This window comes from Neophocaena asiaeorientalis, unplaced genomic scaffold (genome assembly GCF_003031525.2).
Source record: "Neophocaena asiaeorientalis asiaeorientalis breed wild unplaced genomic scaffold, Neophocaena_asiaeorientalis_V1.1 scaffold170, whole genome shotgun sequence".
Classification (NCBI taxonomy): domain Eukaryota; kingdom Metazoa; phylum Chordata; class Mammalia; order Artiodactyla; family Phocoenidae; genus Neophocaena; species Neophocaena asiaeorientalis.
In genome coordinates, this window is record NW_020172463.1 from 424,166 (window position 1) to 442,280 (window position 18,115).

The 18,115-nt window shown below is 38.2% G+C and overlaps 1 protein-coding gene across 1 annotated transcript; it reads right to left on the reverse strand.

The window, feature by feature from the left end:
* Nucleotides 1–64: 64 nt before the first annotated feature.
* Nucleotides 65–15,300, reverse strand: PSMC2 (proteasome 26S subunit, ATPase 2). The gene is made up of 12 exons (XM_024738108.1): nucleotides 15,080–15,300; nucleotides 13,360–13,397; nucleotides 12,669–12,750; nucleotides 11,862–11,961; nucleotides 6,148–6,279; nucleotides 5,668–5,740; nucleotides 5,205–5,300; nucleotides 4,383–4,547; nucleotides 3,399–3,486; nucleotides 1,611–1,813; nucleotides 1,418–1,514; nucleotides 65–1,336 (listed from the first exon to the last, which is right to left on the reverse strand). Exons 1-12 carry the CDS (start codon nucleotides 15,147–15,149, stop codon nucleotides 1,179–1,181), a joined length of 1,302 nt encoding a protein of 433 aa, XP_024593876.1. The 5' UTR covers nucleotides 15,150–15,300; the 3' UTR covers nucleotides 65–1,178.
* Nucleotides 15,301–18,115: the final 2,815 nt, after the last annotated feature.

Consider the following 18,115-nt stretch of genomic DNA (forward strand, 5'->3'; position numbering starts at 1 on the left):
GCAGGATTAGAAAAAAAATTTTCTCATCAAGTTCACAAAAATGAAGAGAAAGAAAGGATGTTGGTTGGATTTTATGAGTGAACAGCTTTATTCTGCTTTAAAACTTTCATATTTTAAATATTTCAGTGCAACACAGCATTTTCTATGTTGTCAGCTTTTTCTTTTGTGAGTTAAAATGTATCCATCTCTCACTATTTTGCATTACTTGTGAATACTGAACTACAATAAAAATATTCTTTATTGTGTTTGGGTCTCAGTGTTTGGCAGGGGCCTGGAAGGGGTAATTGTGGAAGAGGGGAGGGAATTTGGTGGTGGCTGTACAAGAAATCATTTTAAAGAGCTTTGTTTAAGATTCTAATAAAAACTTTTATTTTAGAAGTACCTCACTATAGACCCGAAGTCTAACGGGAGCTTTACTGAAATTTTAAACCATTAAATTATAATGGTTTAATAAACCATTAATTTATAAAATGAAAATAAGTACTTTTCTGTATAAAGCCAATTCCGGATTTTCTAAATGAGATTATTATATGTGTATGTTTTTCTTTTTGCTTTACTACTTCGCTAGTCATTAAAATCAACAATTCTTCTTGATTAATTTGAAATCAACTCAAATGGCAAAGCAAAACACATTACATCAGATGCTTCCTACACTTTAAACATAGTTTAGCCAAAGCTGCTTTATTCAACGTTGTAGGAAAAAACCTGTCGAAACACATGTGATCATGTGCCTGGATGGGCCATTGTGATGAGGGCAGAAGAGCATAATGGATGGGGACATCGGCGATGGAGCTGTCAAACTTGGACTTGAATCCCAGCTCTGCTACAAGGAAACGAGGTAGGAAAATTCTGCATCTGTTAAATCCACGTCACTGGGCAGATGGGAAGATAAAATGAGATAATATATGTACAGCACTCAACCAGCATATGCCTAGAACATATGTGGTCAAAGCAAGCACTTCACAATTTGGAACCTTTAAAAATGGTAGCAAGTCAAAAAACAGCTTTTCTGCCTAACAGCATTAGATATCACCCTTTATTGTACCACAGAGAAACGACATCTGAAAAAAAAGCATACAATTTTGAAAACCACTTATTTTGTGTGTGAAATGGTTATTAAGAAGTCTGTATAAGGTTAGGATTCCAATGAAAAGTGTTTTCACGAACGCCTCCAGGGCTCAGTTGTATGTCATATAGCGCGGAGTAGCACTGAATTTGGCATAGGACTTGATGACCTTATTTACAGCTTCCAAGAAATCCTTCTCAGTAGCAATTTTTCGCCGTGCTCGGATGGCAAACATACCAGCTTCTGTGCAGACGCTTCTGATCTCAGCACCTTTAAAACAAAAAGAACAGGCTTAATTAAAGCAGCCCAAATAGACAGACCAGCAAATAGAAGCAAGACCTTTCTACCTACCAGTGCTATTTGGACACAGTCGTGCTAACAATTCAAATCTGATATCTCTTTCAACACTCATTGAACGGGCATGAATCTTAAAAATGTGAGTCCGACCCTAAAAATAGGGGAATTGACAAATATTAAACTGGAAAACAGCACAGGAAGAAAAAATTTAAAGAATCCCTTTTCTACCGTGAAATGATGTTCCCACCTCTAGATCAGGTAAGCTAAACTCAATCTTCCTGTCCAGTCTCCCGGGCCTCATCAGCGCGGGGTCCAGAGTGTCAGGTCTGTTTGTGGCCATCAGAACTTTAATGTTGCCTCGAGGATCAAACCCATCCAGCTGATTGATCAGTTCCAACATGGTCCTCTGCACTTCATTGTCACCCCCAGCACCATCGTCAAAACGAGCCCCTGAGAAGACAGGAGGAAAGACACTTTTCACATCTACTCAGAGCAGCACTCTGCGCAGTAAGTCTCAGCTCAGATCACACCCTCCAGCCCAAGGGAACCTCTCAGTTTTAAGCAAATCCTGTAAGAACAGCCTGATTTACACAAAACTAACGAGAAAAGGACTCATCATAGGTTGATTTAACATAGGTTCCTTTAAAGTATTTTTTTAAATCCTCTTTAAGGATTTTGGTTTAAGTCACTGAAGAACACCTCCATTCAACACAGTATACACCTGGACTAGGCAAAAGAATACATGCAAAATTAGCACTACAGTGGTATTTGAGTATATGTAAGAAAATGCCATACTCTTCTAAATTTCTCAAAACTGTCCTTAAAACTATGGCTAAATCCATAATACAGTAGAACTGTAACAGCTTACTATCACACTGATTTGGATATATTAGAATACTCTAGGTTAATGTCAATACTCTTCTTCATTTCAACCAAAATAGCACAAGAAGAGGCCTCCATCATATACATTTTTTCATTTTAAAACTGTATAAATACATACTGTTGCATTAATGCATTATGTACATTATAAAATACAAAAAATAGAAATTTTAAAAATGAGATTAAAATTAAATATGAAGGAAAGTACCAGTATTTTCTTCCTTCACCCTAATACTGTTTTATACAAAATCCGTTTTGGAAGCCACAGTTTCAGAGCATCCTGACATCATAAGGCTTATTCCAATGATACTACAAAAATGACTTCAGGGTCACAACACGGCATCTACAGACTGTGGTCAAATTATGGCCCTTGAACACTACCTACAGAATGTCCAAAGCCCACAACATCCATCCAGTCTAAAAGCAAGCCTTTAGGTATCCTAACCACAGTCCCCAAACAGTGTTACAGCATCCACTATATTTTTTAAGACTTTTCTTGTCACTGAGTTCATTAAATAACAACTGTCTGGTATCTGCAGCTAATAGGAACTATTACTCTTATAGACTGTAACAATAGCCAAGGCCTATAGAACAGTATACAGTTTTCAAAGTCAATCACATTTATGACTGACTTCAAACCTCTCAAAAACCCATGAAATAAACAAGGCTGGAATTATCATTTCTTTTATAAGAGGAGCAAACTGGGGCTCAGAGGTAGTTAAAATAACTTGTCTAGATTGCACAGCTAATACTGTATTTCATCAAATCTATGAAGCCAATAATGTTATTTTATGTACACTTTATGAAAAACTACCACCAATTAAATTATGCCCCAGTGCTTTCTGATCCGATTAAGTGAAGCTGTATCCCAAGTTAGGAATTGCTAAAGTGAAAATATGTGCCCTAGGAAAGAAACTGGGAAAGTTCAAAGATAAAGACTTTGAGAAATACCAATGCTATATATATAATGCTTCATCTTTCCTTTATGGTGTGGCCCTAAAGTTTATTAGATCCGTGACTTTGATGTGCTAAAGCTCATAAAAGAGTTGGAATTTAAAATTCTGTACAAGATTAATGTATCAGGGGAACTTTACACATACTACTACAGAATTCTCATGAAACCCAGTTGTAAAGTTCTCTGAGATACCATTCATACCTCCGATGGCATCAATTTCATCAAAGAAGATAAGGCAGGCTTTCTTTGTTCTGGCCATTTCAAAGAGCTCTCGAACCATTCGAGCCCCCTGATGAAAAAAAGTGTTAATTCAGAGTTGGTTTTAAAATCTTTTAAAATATAATAAGTTATACTGCAAACTTTTTAATATTCCTAACAGTATTCTCAACCATTATTACCTAAAGCTTTTTCAGAAAGACTGAAGTTTGTTACCTATTCCATCATATTAATCTTATTAGTTTTAAAACAATATTAAGTAATTTCATGATTCTGTACCTATTAAATAGCCAATAACTTTAAGACCTGAAGAGGTCAAGTTAACACGATTAAATAAAATAAAGGCACCATTTCAATCAATAAAACTTGAGGAAATAAAAGCATTTGATCCATCACTTGGCATTTCTGATCAATGAATTTGATTTGTAAGTTTTGATAACGGAATAAAAGTATCTCAACTCATGCAGATCCCTGTTCTAATTCTCATTGTAAGTATACTAATCATTAATGTTTCAGATATAATATATTCAGCCCTAGACTTACTCTCTAATGAAAAACACGTGTGTGTGTGTACATACATGTGTGTACATACACCCACACACATACACATAGACAATCTCTGTTCTCTTTCTCAGAACAACATAAAACACTGCCCCTGAAGTGAACACACTTTTGAATGCATTCACTGGGCATTACTGGGTTATTGATCTTACAAACCAAATCTGTAGAAAATGTCACCCTTCTGAGTAGGGAGCATACTGATTAAAAATGTTCAGCAGTTTATTTCCAAATGACCGCACGGGAATGCTGGTGGCTTCTGGGCTTCTGACCTACTAATTACAATCCATCAATCAAAAAATTTCAGGTCTCTCTCAATCTTCAATGTGGAATTCCCATTTTAATTTCATCTATGCTTTATAAATCTTTCATAGAGCTACATATTCTTTGATTATTATCAATTTACTTTACCTCACCGACGTACTTCTGTACAAGTTCAGATCCAATAACTCGAATGAAGCAAGCATCGGTCCTATTAGCAACTGCCCGAGCACAGAGTGTCTTGCCTGTACCCGGTGGACCAAAGAGCAGCACACCCTTAGGAGGCTCGATGCCAAGGTTAACAAACCTCTCTGGCTGTGATGGAGACATGATTTTTACACTTATCAATTCTCTATATAATAAAAACAAGACTACTTCTACATCAATATATTTAAACCAAAATTATTCAGTCCACAATTTATATACTTAATCTAAATAAGAATTTACTTATGAATAAGACATAAGATCTAAACTAGACTCATTAATACATAAGGCTGAATGGCTTTTAAAGGTATTTCTATTATCCAGGGTTAACAAAACACTTTTTTTCCCTAATTTTAAAAAATTACAGTGTTTAAAGAAGTATTGTCTCATATTTAATATTCTAGTTTTTTCCATTATCCCCCCAGGCTTAATTTGATTCAGTTAAAGCCCATTTCTTCTTGATAGCATTAAAACACATTGTTTCTTCTACAACAACCTATTCTAAAGGTTACGCCTCAACCTCCCTTGTCACTCTAAATAGCAGATTCTTCTTTTTTTGAATAGGCTTGACGACTCAATCCTTTTACTTTCTCTTCTGGAACTTACCAGTTCTCCACACCTTTACCCTCTACCCCATCAAAAATTTTCATTTAGGAAAACATAAAATTTTAAAACTCATATATAGGCATAATTTTAGTGCACAGTACACAAAAGGCTCTCACACCTTTGTACAAAGAAATTTAAAAGGCAACAGACTCAACCACTTACATGAAGTAGTGGGGTTTCAACTACTTCTCGAAGTTTCTCAATTTGTTCCTTACAGCCACCCACATCACTATATGTAACATCAGGTTTTTCCTCCACCTAAGAGAGGGATGAAAATGTACAACATAGAGCCACACGCTTTTGCATACTAATCCAAGTGTTCTATCCAGTAGAGCAGACCCAATACCCTAAAAGAAAAATCAGATTTACAGCAAGTAAGAATTTTAATAAAAATGGAATACACTGCCCAGTGTCCTAGACCCACTTGCTATGACACTAAGTGACAGACAAACTACTAAAATAAAGACCGATAAAGACTTTCTCATCTGAAAAATTGTTTTAAAAATTTTGGCAACTCTTCAATACATACCCACATATTAGTATTTTATTAGTTAAAAAGTTTCAACTTTTTTTGAGATGGATGCAATTAGTCATGCCATTCCTTTTCCCTCTCGTGGTTTCTTACCTGCATCATGGTAACTGTTGGGTCAATCTTAGGAGGCAGTGGAATGTGAATCTGATACTTATTTCTGTCCACACTAAGGAAGTAAAAAAGAGCCTCACCAATACATTCAAAAAATTTACTGAGTGAATTATCATGTGTTCTATATACATTATTTACATTAACTCACTTAATCCTCATAACCATCCTAGAGCAAGTGCTTCCTCCTCCTATACCATGTTACCTTAAATAGACTGGCAAACTCAACTCTACAATTCTGTACTTAGTTTGATCATGACATTTGAGGCCATAAAAGGCCAAGTGGGGGTGGGAAGGTCAGGAAACAGATGCAGCAGCAGCAAGGCTGTCCAACTGCAGCCCTCTCCTAGGTTACCCCGGTATTCCATGGCACCCAGTTCACCCATTCAAAAGCAAGCCAAGGGTGTGAATGTGACATGGCATCTTCAATGAAAGACGAGTATTTACTGCAAATAGAAATCTTACCCAACTCTCATCCCTTCTTCAATGTCAGTAGGTGCAACCTGATCACTGAGGTCCACCACAAACTTGGCAAACTGCTTCACATTGATAATGTACTTCGGGTCCTCCGAATCAGCATTGATTATCTTTGTGCATCTAACATGGCAAAAGGCTTGATTAGAGTAAGGAACCTGAACCATTAATAATGAATTCAAGTAACTAGATTCTCCCCTAGGTATGCAGTACACGAATAAGCAGGTGTAAACTAGAACTGCAGAAACTGGGCCACTGTTAAGGATCCTTCTCTACAGAATATGCTCAATCCCAAGGGTCTGCTCAACTTTAGCCAAGCCATAAAAATTTCAAAAGATACATTCCCCTGGAAAATTAAACCCAAATATTTCATCATTAAGAAGTTCTCTTTACCAAGGGGGAAAAGTGGCGGGGAGGCAGGATGGTGGTGTGATGAATTGGGAGACTGGGATTGACATGTATACACTAATATGTATAAAATAGATAACTAATAAGAACCTGCTGTATAAAAAAAACAAAAACAAATGCTCAACTACAAAAAAAAAGTTCTTTCTTGATTTTCATAACTATATGGCTTTATTAGTAATACTCCTCTATATCTTCAGGTATTCTCCTTTTTATTTTTCCTATAAAAAGTCATCTTGTCTTACGTCAAGTAATAAATATGTTCATTCTTTCCTGAGTTTATACTTCAAATCAATTATTACTGTTGCTGTTTTTCACTTAAATATATTCTTTTCCTGTGGGTTGTGGTGAAGGCGAATCTGAAACCCCACATACATCACAGTAGGAGGTAGTCTACTGCCTATTTTCTATGCTATCTTCCTACAGAAGAAACCCAAAAACAAAAAACAGAACTCATATTGGAAAGAGCTTATATCATAAGCTGTAGCAACAAATACAGGGAAATACAAAATAGTCTCTGGCGTGTGCATATAGGTAGAGCTAAGAGTAAGGTAAAGAATTCTTTGTCCTTGCAGCATAAATTGTGGACAGGATTCCATTTTCTGTTATTGGAAAAGGTCTACCAGGGAAGTAGAATTTTATATATAGAAAGTATCTATCACTACTTTATCTGACAGACCCTGCCAACAGTGTTGCACAGATAGGGATTTTTTTAATTCTCAGCTGAAAAAGTATATATACAGGGACCTCAACTTGCAGAACTTTAAATAAGGACCTTTGAAAACCTGCTCATCCTTAAAAGCAAAGAGAACACTGGCAAAAACACTGAAAATCAACATTTTCAGAACTCAAACTATAGGTTTGTAACAATCCAAAGAATGTTTATTCAAAAAAAGAGAAAAGGGCTGAATCCTGGTAAGAACAGCGAGCATTTTGCGTTTAAATTCGCCTTCATCCCATAGCCCTCTCCCCAGCTCTGCACAAGACTTGAAAGCCAACGGCCTCACAGCCGTGGTAGATGTGAAAACAAGCAGCCTTCCTGGGGGAAGGCAGGGACAAAGAACTGGAGCTCCCCAAAAGCCCAACCCCAGAGAACTATTTGACCTGTCTGGCAGCTAGCTGAAAAGCTCCATTCTCAGGACTTGCTTTTATTTGACCAGACTCAGAGCTCACTGTCTACACACCCCCTGCCCACAGGACATTTACTGGAAACAATCGGTGGCAATTGTTTAACATCAACTGTCTGAGATGGCATTTACCAGTTGGGGCTAACGAGGCTGACCAAAAACACTTCAAAGAAAAAAACAGCAAGGAACAGCAACAGTAACAAATCCTGGGGATAGGGGAAATCTGAGTTCCAGAACTGACGCTATTTAAAATGTCCAGTTTCTATCAAAAAATTATGAGACACAAAAAGAAATAAAATATGGCCCATACATAGGGAAAAAAGTCCATAGAAACTGTCCTTGAGAAAGCCTAGACATTGGTCTTACTAAACAAAAACTTTCATCAGTGTCATAAATATTTTTTTTAAAAACCAAAGGAAACCATGTCTAAAGAATTAATGGGAGGTATGAGAACAATGTCTCACCAGAGAGTATCAACGAAGAGAGAAATTAGACTGGAATATAATTACGCTATTAAAAAAAAAAAGATGTTCTGATACAAGCTACAACATGTATGAAGCTTAAAACACTACGCTAAGCTAAAGAAGCCAGAAAAAGGTCATGCCTTGTATGATTACATTTATATGAAATGTCCAGGATAGGCAAATCCATAGAGACAGGAAGTAGATGAGTGGTTGCCAGGGGCCAGTGAGAGAGGGGAACAGGGACAGTTAATAGGTACGGGGTTTCTTTTGGAGGTGATGAAAATATTCTGGAGAGTAAAACAAAGTGTCAAGAAATGCTGGGGCAAGGGGTAGGGTGGTGGTAACTTCACTGAAAATGAGAGTGTGGAGGTGAGAGGGGAAGGGTGATTAAACATAAGTGAACCTGCCACTGACATTCCCTAGCCCTCTATCTCCACTGTTCTTCCAAAATATTGGAGATTGGAGACAACATGAGACTGAAGACAACTTCTCTGGGAAGAGTGACCATCCAAATGAAAGATCTAAAGACACTGACCCTGAAGGCTCCCCAACTAAACATTCAACCGTATAAGCTACAGTGAAGCCTAAGATAGACATGCCTCACTATTGAATCTAGAGCTTCTATCAGCTTTTTGGTCTCCCACTAAACAAAAGCACAAAGTAAGATTACCAGACATCTAACATAAAAGACAGACACCAAGCAAGCAAAGAGGAAAAAAGCATCTTAGAGGAAACAGAAACCTTCCAGTTATCCTTAACTTCCTTAGACGTTGACAGCATATTACAACCATGATATGAGAACAGGACAACACAACATATACACTGAAAGAAAGAAAAGCTCTTGGAAATTAAAAACTTAAGTGAGAGGGAAAAAAAATCAATACATAGACTCAAAGTTAAGAAAATCTAACAAAAAGACAAAATGAGAAAAGCAGGAGAGAAAGATTAGCATTTCCAGGAGGTCCAATATTCCTGTAACACAAGTCCAGAACAGAGGACCAAGAAAATGGAAAGAAACTATTTACAAATAAATAGCTTCAAGAAAATGTGCACACTGAAGGACATGAGAGCGCAGCACCACTGCTGAAAACACACCAACACCAAGGCACGAAGCCATGGAATTTCAGAACACTGAGAACAAGGGAAGAGCCTACAACTTTCAGAGGAAGAAAAGGTCACATACATAGGACTGGGAATCGGAATGGCTTCAGACTAACACCACCGGGAGGCAGAGGACAATGTAACGATGCCTTCAAAATTCTGAAGGAGAAGAATTTTCTATCAGCCAAGATATTTCCAGACATACGTGGTCTCATATGGTACCTCCCAAATGACCCTTTCAGGAAGCTACCAGAGAATACAGGCCACCGAGTGAGGGTGTAAATAAATCAGAAAGAGAAACTCGTGATACACGAGCAACAGGAGAGTCAAAGGGAACCTCCAGGGTACGAAGTCACAGGATGCTCGTGATTCAGCAGGCGTGCAGGCAACCAGTCCAGACTGAAGCAGGTCAGAAAGCGCTGGGAAAGGCTTGCTCAGGAAGATGAACCTGAGAGAATACGTGATGCAGCTGCTGCACCTGAGGTACACGTGAGAAAACCTGACGGACCTAAGGCATCTGAAGAATAACAGATGACCGCGAAAAACCGGGGGCGGGGCGGGAGGGTTGAGTTAGTAATATACATAGACAACAAGGCAAATGAAAAAACGAGACAGTTAGGGCAAGGAAAACAAAGTGGTAGAAGAAAGAAAAAGTAATCACAGTTTACCAATGGCTCTTTGTGAATAGGGTTTACTTAGCCATAATTATGAAAACACTAAATGCGGATCTAACCAAAATTTTAATATAATTACATTATGAGGCCATAAGGATGGGAAGGGCATGTCTTTGGGACGAAGGTAGAGGAAACAAAGCAAAACAAAATCCTCATCTTTCATGGTGGGAAAACCAATAAGCACCACCTGAAACTAAAAAATCAAGAAGTGAGCTACAATATACAAAACTTGACGCTATCCATTAGAAATAGAAAGGCAGAAACCAAAATAACCACCTAAAAGTTTTGAAAATAGGTGCCTCTAGTAAAGAGGAATTAGGAGAAACTGTTGTCATAGAACTATTTAACTCTTTAAAACCATGATAAAACTAAAAAGCAAATAAATGAAAGCATGGAAAGACAGAAAAAGGAAAGGAGGATAAGATGAAAGAAAAATAACCTGTAACTGTATTAAAGAGGCAAAATTAAAACAAAACTTTCAATAATGAGAATAAAACACAGGAGAACATGTTTATAATCTTGGACTGGGCTAGGCCTTTCTAAGCAACATTAAAACCCAAAAGGTATAATGAAAAAGCTAATATATTTTATTTACCTCCTAAAAAGTTAAAACAGTACAACAAAAAGTACTGAGAAGTTAAAAGTCAAGTGAGAGACTGAGAAAAAATATTTGTAACATATTTAAGAAAAGATTAACATGTACAATATATGAAGCATTCCTAAAAATTAACAAGAAACAATCCAATGGAACAAAACATGAATGGTCAAAAAACTACAAATGTTTAATAAGTATAAGAAGTAGCTATCATATTACTAATCAGCATGACACAAATTAAAGTGAATTGTTTTTTTTTAATTTTTTTGCCCAAATGGCAGAAGTTTAAAAATCAATAATCACATATCTTACATTGATAAGGCAAATACGCATTTCCCTCAAAACCTTTGGGTAAGAATGGAGACTGGCCAAACCACTTTTTTTGGGTTTGCCATTTGGTAAATGCCTCTGTCCCCATAATTCCACTTCTAGTAAGCTATACTATAGAAATGTATGCACATATGTAGAGAAATATTTAACATGCGTGTTCAGTCCAGCACTGTTATCGTAACAGAAATTGCAAACAACCTAAACACCTATAGAATATTATGTAATTTTTAAAAAACAAGAGAAACAAGAAATTGAAAAGGTACATCTGGGCTTCCCTGGTGGCGCAGTGGTTAAAAATCCGCCTGCCAATGCAGGGGACATGGGTTTAAGCCCTGGTCCGGGAAGATCCCACATGCTGAGGAGCAACTAAGCCCGTGTGCCACAACTACTGAGCCTGCGCTCTAAAGCCCGCGTGCCACAACTACTGAAGCCCATGTGCTGCAACTACTGAAGCCCGTGCGCCTAGAGCCCGTGCTCCACAACAAGAGAAGCCACCGCAGTGAGAAGCCCGCGTGCCGCATCGAAGAGTAGCTCCCACTCACCACAACTAGAGAAAGCCCGCACACAGCAATGAAGACCCAGCGCAGCCAAAAATAAATTTAAAAAAAAGGTACATCTATAACAAAGACAATGAAAGATTTCTAAAATATGTAGTTATATCTAAAAAGAAAACAGGATGTTTCTTTGTATGTAAATATATACGTGAAAACGCACTGGAGGATTAAGAGGACCAAATTATTTTCAGTAGTTAGATGGGAAGGAAGGTTTTCATATTTTGTTCTGTATCTTCCTGTATCATTTGAATCTTTTATATGATTACATCTTCACCTATTTCTTAAATAATTGTTTAAAGTATAAAGTTTTAACCCCAGATACTTTTCGAGAAAGCTGAATTTACTTGGAATATGGCATAAAAATTCTTTACGAACTATTACATTATACCCAAGGCTTGAAAAAGTACCTGAAAGTACAGATAAAAATAAATTTCCACAGAGCACACTATGCGTACCTCGCAACCTGCAAAGGCTGTTCACTCTGGAGGGTTTGCTTATCCGCAGCCAAATCCCACAGTGCTGGTGGGGCCAGGCCAGTGTCAGACTCTTTAATACCTACGTAAAGAAAGATTACAAAATTCACTGGACTGTAATGCAAGCTTTCTCACCCCAGCACCACTACCATTCTGGACTGAATAATTTGCTGTGGGGGGCATCCTGTGCATTCCAGGATGGTTAGGAGCGTCCCCGGCCTCTAGCCACTAATCACTAGCACCACCTCCCCCTTAAGTTGGGAGAATCAAGAATGAGTTTAGATGCTGCCGAATGTCCTAGGGGGATGACCCCAGTTGAAAACCACGGCCCTAAAGTAGTCACAGGCCAAAAATGTGATGTGATGTCATATTTGACTTTTTTTTGTGCAAGTCAAATACTAACAATATAAAACTTCACCACTCAAGTTCCCAAAAAGAAAAGTTTCCGACTACTAGGCCATAGCCCACTTACTTCAAGCAGTACCATGTGAGATCATATTTTTATTCAAGAAGAAATTCTGACTTATTATAGTCAACTGAACTTGGCTTTGACCAACAGAAACAATACTTGCTTAAAGGATGATGTTTCTTAATTGCTTAAGCATTAAACTTTCTTGTAAAAGGAAATGAAAAGAGATTATTAAATGAGATCCAATTTCTTAACAGATAGGAAGGATAATTTTTTAAAGTCTGTGATTCATGGAAGAGTGACATTGGTATTTCAGCTCCTTTGATATAATCAAACCATTACCCATAAAGAGGGGAAACAGAAATAAAAAATATACATACCCGTGAGCTCATTAATTTTCTTGAGAAGTTGTTGAATGTCATCTTCAACCTGTTTGATTTGCCTAGAGTAAGTGCTCTGGCCCTAGGAGTTAAAGTCAGTTTAATTAGAATATCAGGATACCAACAATGTATTAAACTATAAACAAAAACTTTTAACAGTTACACTTGTAATAGCTATTATTGTCCTAAAGCTTGTGAAATGAGAGTAGAGAGAGGGAATCTATCATTTTCAGAACTATTCCTGAACCAATATATTCCCCTAAACAGGCAGCAAACCATTATGCAAGGTAACAAATGAAAATCATGACTAAAATTATCTAAAATTCAAGTCCATTTCTATGCATTAAAACTTACCATTTCAGATCTAATTCATTTTCATATGTTTTAAATATAGTAAATATTTCTAAATATAGTAAATTATTTCAAATATCTTTTTTTTTTTTTTTCAAATATCTTTCAATATAGTACCGCACTTTAATTACAAATAGTACAGAGATAATGTATAAGCTTGGACACACTGAGTATTTACTCTTTGATCTATTCTAAATAGAAACTGTAGGTAGATAACTTTTTATCAGTGAAGATTAAACAGCTGGACAGTCTCTTCCAACTATTCTGGAAGGCCAATACCAACAAGAGTCCTTATTTCAACACAAAACATCTATATTTTGTAGACACTGAAAGGACTTACATAAGTTTTCAGCAAGGCAATATCCCCCTCATCCAGAGCTAAAGGAAAAAAGATAATACATGAATTCAAACAAAAGAAACTAGAGCTTACAATTCTTTTCTGTTCAATTCAGATCGCATTGAGTGAGAAAAACTGTGAAAAGTTGTAATGATATAAACACAACCATCAGATAGTTCCTGGACTCAAGGAACTTTTATCTAACTGGGTGAAGGCAGATTTTAAAAAGTACATAACATAGCTTCAAAGTGATATGACAAAACAAGAACACGGAGCCCAAAGAACAGACTTTGAGATTCAAAACGACCTCAGCACGAGTCCCAGCAAGATCATGCATTTGCTAAGTAACCCTGGAAAAACCATTTAAGTTCTCTGAGCATCAGTCTTCTCACCTGGAAAATTGTTAGCCTCAGTGTTGCTCTAAAGATCAAGTAAGACATGGATGAAGAAGCGCAGAAAATGCTACACACATTAGTCATAACTGTATCCAAGGGATACATTTGTTAATATATTTATACAATTATAACTTACCCAGAGAAATACCCAGATGAAATGTTACATCTCTGTGACTGAATTTTACACTAGGTGACTGAATACCTCTTTCAAGGGAAAAGAGTGAGATGAAAGTGGAGAGGAAATGCTCCTTCTCTGAGGGGTGGGTGGATATTAAGAAGAAAGGGTGCTAGGAGAGGTTGAAGTTGTTTAGGAAGGAAAGACAACAAAAATTCACCATAAGAATGTTTTAAAATAGCCTATAAGGAACAAAAGAAAACAGCATAAAGATGAGGCTTTTACAAAAGGGGCTACTGGGAAGAAATCAAGAACGAACGTGCTGCGGGGAAAGGGTCAAGTGGTATAGTCTCTAAGGAGAGTAACCCAGCAGTGTCTATAAAAATTACAACTTCATTTCTAAAATTTACCCTACAGCTTGTGTTTGTGCATGTAGTAAAGAGTTATATTAACAAGGTTATTCATTCGTATAATGTCCATCAATAATGATTATTACTGAACACCCAATCATTTGGGATACTATACAGACCACACTGACTCTACATAATGATATGAACTTATATCATTAAAATTTTTTAAAAAGCAAGATGTACAGCATGTTATATTTATGTAAAAAAAAAGGAATATACAAACAAACTTGCTTGAATGTACACAGAAAATGCCTAGAAAGATGAGGCAAAACGGCAACATCAGTTGCCTCCGTGGATAAGAGGTGGCCGGGGTCAAGGATGAGACACTTTTCCATTTATCTTTTCCGCTTTCGTGTTTTGAATCATGTGAATGAATTATCTAGTCAAAGGAATGTTTTTTAAAAAAGAAAATTATGTCTCAGGATCCTGGCTATACAGTGATAACAACAGCAAGCTGTCATTTGAGGGGGAGGAGGGACAGCAAAGAGGGTCCAGGCGACCAAGCACCGCCACGCGGGGAACTTTTCAAGGCCTGCAAGGCCAAGCGGGGCGCGTGACTCCTTCAAGACCTGAGAGCTGAATGTGAATAAAAATTTCGATCAGCGAGAGATGAACACAGGACGCGGGGCTGGTAGAGGGGAGACGGAGAGGACAGGCCGGTCAACCCGTCTGCAGCACCAGACTCAAATCGCTAGCGGCACAAAAGCGACAGAGCGCCGAGCAGGAATCCAACCCCCCCCATCCCGGACCCCGGGCCAAGATGGTCCTGCCCCGGCCCGGAGCTCCTGCCTACGTCAACTGACCTCGGATGGGCTTGTCTTCTTTCTCATCTTCTTTGGTTTTCCGCTGATCTGCACCGAGGTAATCCGGCATTTTAGGAGATCCAAGAACCTCAGCTTGCTGGGTGATTACACAGCACCTTCCTCGCTTCCGGTGGCGCTCCTGCCTTTCCCTTCCTCACCGGAAATAAGGCCGGCTCCGCGGGCCCTTTTGCCCCAGAAACGGGCGGAAGAACGCCACGGAGGACAGGCCCTGCGGCGGGAGAGCAGCGAAGGGGAGTGAGAAGGTTTCGCTGTTAGGAGGGAACGTCGCTCTCCCTTAGCCCCTCACCGTGGCGAGTTCCCAGAGCAACAGATTGCAAGATCAACTCAGGCTCAGGTCGCTGAGTTTAAATCCTGCTTTAGTCATTTAAACTCTGTACTCTTGGGTAACTTCTTTAATCTCTGTGCTTTAATTTTCCCCTTGACCTCACAGCATTGTGGATGCATTAAATAACAGTGTTTGTAAAGTACCTGGCTTATTCGATACGCAATGAGTAGTGACTAGATTTATACATAGAGTGACGGTAAATAGAAGTTGTTCACTAATTTGACACTAACAAGGGATGAGGAGGTAAATGGTTTCCATGTTTGACCCTGCTGCCAAAGAATGGTACCATCTTCAGATATAGGAGAGCCAGAGAAGAGAGCAGGTTTTGAAAGAAATGAATTCGGGAGACGAGGAATGGAAGAGAGCAGTTAGACAATTGTAGAAGTTAGAAATGAAAAAAAAAAAAAAAAAGCCTGACCTTTCTGTACCCAGTCAGCAGTGAAAAGGCAACCTACAGAATGAGACAAAATATTTGTAAGTCATATATCTGATAAGGGGCTAATATCCAGAATATATAAAAACTAAAACGGGAATTCCCTGGCGGTCCAGAGGTTAGAACTCAGAGCTTTCACTGCAGGGGCCCAGGTTCAATCCCTGGATGGGGAGCTAAGATCCCACAAGCCTGTGGAGCCGCCAAGAAAGAAAGAACTAAAACTCAATAACAAAACACAACCCAATTTTTTAACTGGACAATGTACTTGAATGGACATCTGTCCCAAGAAGTTATACAAATGGTCAAGAAGCACATGGAAAGACGCTCAGCTTCACTAGGCCCTGGGGAAATGCATATCAAAACCATGAAATACCACCTCATACTTGTTAGAATGGCTATTATCAAAAAAAAAAAAAAAAAAAGTGTTGGTGAGGACGTGGAGAAAATGGAAACCTTGTGCACTGCTGGTGGAAATGTAAAATGATGCAACCACTGTGGAAAACAGTATGGCAGTACCTCAAAAAATTAAAATTAGAATTATCAAATAACCCAGCAATTCCAGTTCTGGGTATATACACACAAGAATTGAAAGCAGGGTCTCAAAGAGAAATTTGTACCTCCATGTTCATAGCAACATTATTCACTATGGCCAAAAGGTGGAAGCAACCACCTATGAATGGATAAATAAAATGTACATACAATGGAATATTATTCAGCCTTAAAAAGAAGAATTCTGGCACACACTGCAATTGTGAAGACATTATGCTAAGGGAATAAGTCAGTGACAAGAAGACAAATAGTGTATGATTCCACTTATATGAGGTACCTATAGTAGTCAAATTCACAGAGATAGAAAGTTGAATGATGGTTGCTAGGGACTGAGGGGCGGTGGAAATGGGGAGTTTAACGCATATAAGAGTTTCAGTTTTGCAAGATGAAAAGAGTTCTGGATATTGGTTGCACAACAGAGTGAATGTCCTTAGCACCACTGAACTGCACAGTTTCAAGTGGTTACGATGAGAATTTTATGAGTATTTTACCACAATTAAAAAAAAATAACCTTCATGCTCTTAGAGGTTATGGTGAGAATAATTGGGATAGGTGTGAGAAAAGATTAAGAAAGTGGAGTCAGGTTACCTTGACCCTTAGAGCTTGTTTTAACAGTGGCTACAGGTCAGGAAGAGTTTTAGGGTGAGATAATTAGTTTAGTGTTTGAAATGTCAGTTTTGAAGTAACAATTTTGTCATGCGGCAGATACACAGGCCAATTCAATGTATTTAACAGTGAAAATGTAATTCCTAGATAATAATTTACTAATTTCTGGGTCTCTTTGCAGAAGAGTGGCACATCAGTTCTTCTCTTTTGCACAACCTATTCCAGATAACTCTGTGTGGGGTGGAGGATGGGAGGTGGAGTCTGTGAATTTCCACCCACTGATTTCTTTTTGCTAATTCTTGCATTTGACCTCAGTCCTAGAAGGAATCATACAGGAGAAGTATAATTAATTTTATTAAACAATTAAACATTAAACAATATAGTCCTGTAATTGGGAATATCTTGAAAGAAAACTTCATGCTGCTAGAGCAGGGTAAAATGATTTCTGGCCTTGGATTAGAATCTAATACTACAGAGGGGTTTCTTCTGCAAATGATATGGGTATTAAATGCGATAGCCCAGGTAAATTAGTAATAGCACAAACATTAGCTCCTATTAATATTTAGGTAAACACAAACGCATTACAGGTTTATGTACAGAATTCTCTATGAATGTATAGACTGTTACTGTCAATACTAATTCATACACATCTCACTTTCTATTTATACAAGTACAGCTACTACTAAAATCAACGGTTCAGTTCAAACTAATAAAGTAGTAGTTAACTTAAAAAGGAAAAGAAAGGCTTCCCTGGTGGCGCAGTGGTTGAGAGTCCGCCTGCCGATGCAGGGGACACGGGTTCCTGCCCCGGTCCGGGAAGATCCCTCATGCCATGGCCCGTGAGCCATGGCCGCTGAGCCTGCGCGTCCGGAGCCTGTGCCCCGCAACGGGAGAGGCCACAACAGTGAGAGGCCCGCGTACCGCAAAAAAAAAAAAGGAAAAGAACATAGTAAGAGCTGCTATAGAAAATCATGTCCTACGTATTCCATATTCTACCTGGACGAGGCAAATAATCCTTTTTACCAGGGAACTGATAAACCTAGGAACCTTTCATTCGTGAATCTTGGTCCCCACCCGGATCCGAGTCAGTAGGACCTAGACA

Excerpts from the sequence above, each read along its gene's own strand:
- PSMC2 (XM_024738108.1), bottom strand. The coding sequence starts at position 15,149 with ATGCCGGATTACCTCGGTGCAGATCAGCGGAAAACCAAAGAAGATGAG. Across the intron at positions 3,487-4,382 it reads TACAGAAGTACGTCGGTGAG|GGGGCTCGAATGGTTCGAGA; the intron begins GTAAAGTAAATT and ends TTTTTTCATCAG. Across the intron at positions 1,814-3,398 it reads TGAAATTGATGCCATCGGAG|GGGCTCGTTTTGACGATGGT; the intron begins GTATGAATGGTA and ends CTGTCTTCTCAG.